General features: G+C 53.7%; 1 protein-coding gene across 1 annotated transcript; it reads left to right on the plus strand.

Annotated features, from left to right (window-relative positions):
- Window positions 1-8: 8 nt before the first annotated feature.
- Window positions 9-188, plus strand: SPRG_16932 (hypothetical protein; the record flags this gene model as incomplete). Its single annotated transcript, XM_012356458.1, has 1 exon — window positions 9-188. A coding segment is annotated over one exon (180 nt), but the record flags the coding sequence as incomplete, so codon positions are not given.
- Between the last annotated feature and the right edge of the window lie 1,560 nt (window positions 189-1,748).

A 1,748-nucleotide genomic window follows, 5' to 3' on the forward strand; every position in this document is an offset into this window, starting at 1 on the left:
ATAGCGAGGACGACGACGAAGAGGACGACGACAAGGACGAAGAAGAACCGAGCACGCCACCGCCGTCGATGCCGCAAGCTCGTGCTGATACCGCGCCCCGCGTGCGCACGGCCATGCAGGAGGTCCAAGCCGCCCAACAAGCACGCATCGAAGAGCGCATCCAGCAGCTCAAGAAGGCCAAGGCCTAGTCGATCCTCCCGTAGTATCGCAGCAGTCTCTCTCGTCACACGGTCTGTCCCTTTAAAGCGGTTTCTTGCGACAGCCGGGTTGACATTGCTTGCCTCGCAGCCGCATCGAGTGCACGCAGATATTCACACAGTAGACCCATGTCCATTGCTCGGACGCACTTTGCACAGGAGAATGCAAGAACGTATCCTACGTGCTGGGTGATCCAAGATGTACCAAGCTATGCCACTGCACGGGGAGGCCGAAGAGATCGACAAACAAAGGTGGTGGCACGGACCGCCGATCTTTCTCCCGATAGAGCAGCTCCAGAATTTCTCGGGGGGCGTGGACGACCTTTATTGCATTATTGAATCGAGTCGGAAACATCTACGCCGTAGCAAGCAACGGAGCTGCATGCTAACATGTAAATAGCAAACTTGGTGCAATCGTAGCATCAACAACCTTTTCACGGATGGTTAGGACGACTTTACATCATCAAAGCACGGTCAAGCGTCGTCTACACAGTGATGCTGCATTAAATCGAGCTTTTGAAATCTTCTTATTTGTCGACTTGGGCGATAAATGACATGCGATTGTAAAGGCACATGGAGTAGTTTCTTCGCCATTTTCACCGATGCATTGGATGGCTTTGCATGTCAAAGTAGAACTCCGCAGCGCGTCGAGTTGCTGGGTGATCCAAGACGCGTTGAAGTTGAAGTCGACGCACCATGGGGAGGCGTACCGTCACGGGTGCCGAGTGGGCAGACAAAAGTAGTGTAGTGGACCAGTGTTCTTTTGTGTACGAGCACTATCCATTGGCTTTATCGTGGGCATAGTATTTTGACTGGCGGGTGGAAAACATCTACACCATGCTGTCCACAGAGCTCCATACCGGTATGCTGGCAAACCAAAATCACAATTAGGACAACCTTTCCATTCATGGGTACAACGACTTTACGTACCACAACACTTGAGACGGATTCACACGGGTGTTCCATTGTTGCGTTTTAAATTCTTAGTTTGCTTCAACAAAGCTTAGTCGACAATCCAAGGCGGCAACAGGAAGAAGCAAGACAACAAAAAAGCAGTGTTGCATGACGGTATGTGAAGCTTAGTTGCTGGCCGGCGGCTTGATCAGCGTCGGCGGCTTGCGCGCCGTGCCAAGCGGCAACGTCACAATGTCCTTGATCTTGCCCCACTCGGGCATCGTCACGAGCTCCTCCGACGCCGTCGGGTGGATCGCCACGATATTGTCAAAGTCCGACTTGTACGCACCCATCTTAACCGCGACGCCAAAGCCCTGGATCATCTCGTCGGCGCCGAGGCCCGCGACGTGAACGCCGACGACCGTCTCTTCGACACCGATGCACACAAGCTTCATCGCAGTTTGCACCTTCTCCTTCTCGGGGCACATGGCGTAAAACATGTTGGAGAACGAGCTCGTATGCGTCGTCACGTTGTGCGCGCCGTACTGTGCAATGGCCTGCGGCTCGGTCAAGCCAATCGTGCCAATCGGCGGGTGGCTAAACACGACCGTGGGAATTTGGTGGTAGTTGATGCACGCGTTCGGCTCGTTGCCAAAG

The sequence above is a fragment of the Saprolegnia parasitica genome, assembly GCF_000151545.1.
Source record: "Saprolegnia parasitica CBS 223.65 unplaced genomic scaffold supercont2.473, whole genome shotgun sequence".
In the NCBI taxonomy this organism is placed as follows: Eukaryota; Oomycota; class Saprolegniomycetes; order Saprolegniales; family Saprolegniaceae; genus Saprolegnia; species Saprolegnia parasitica.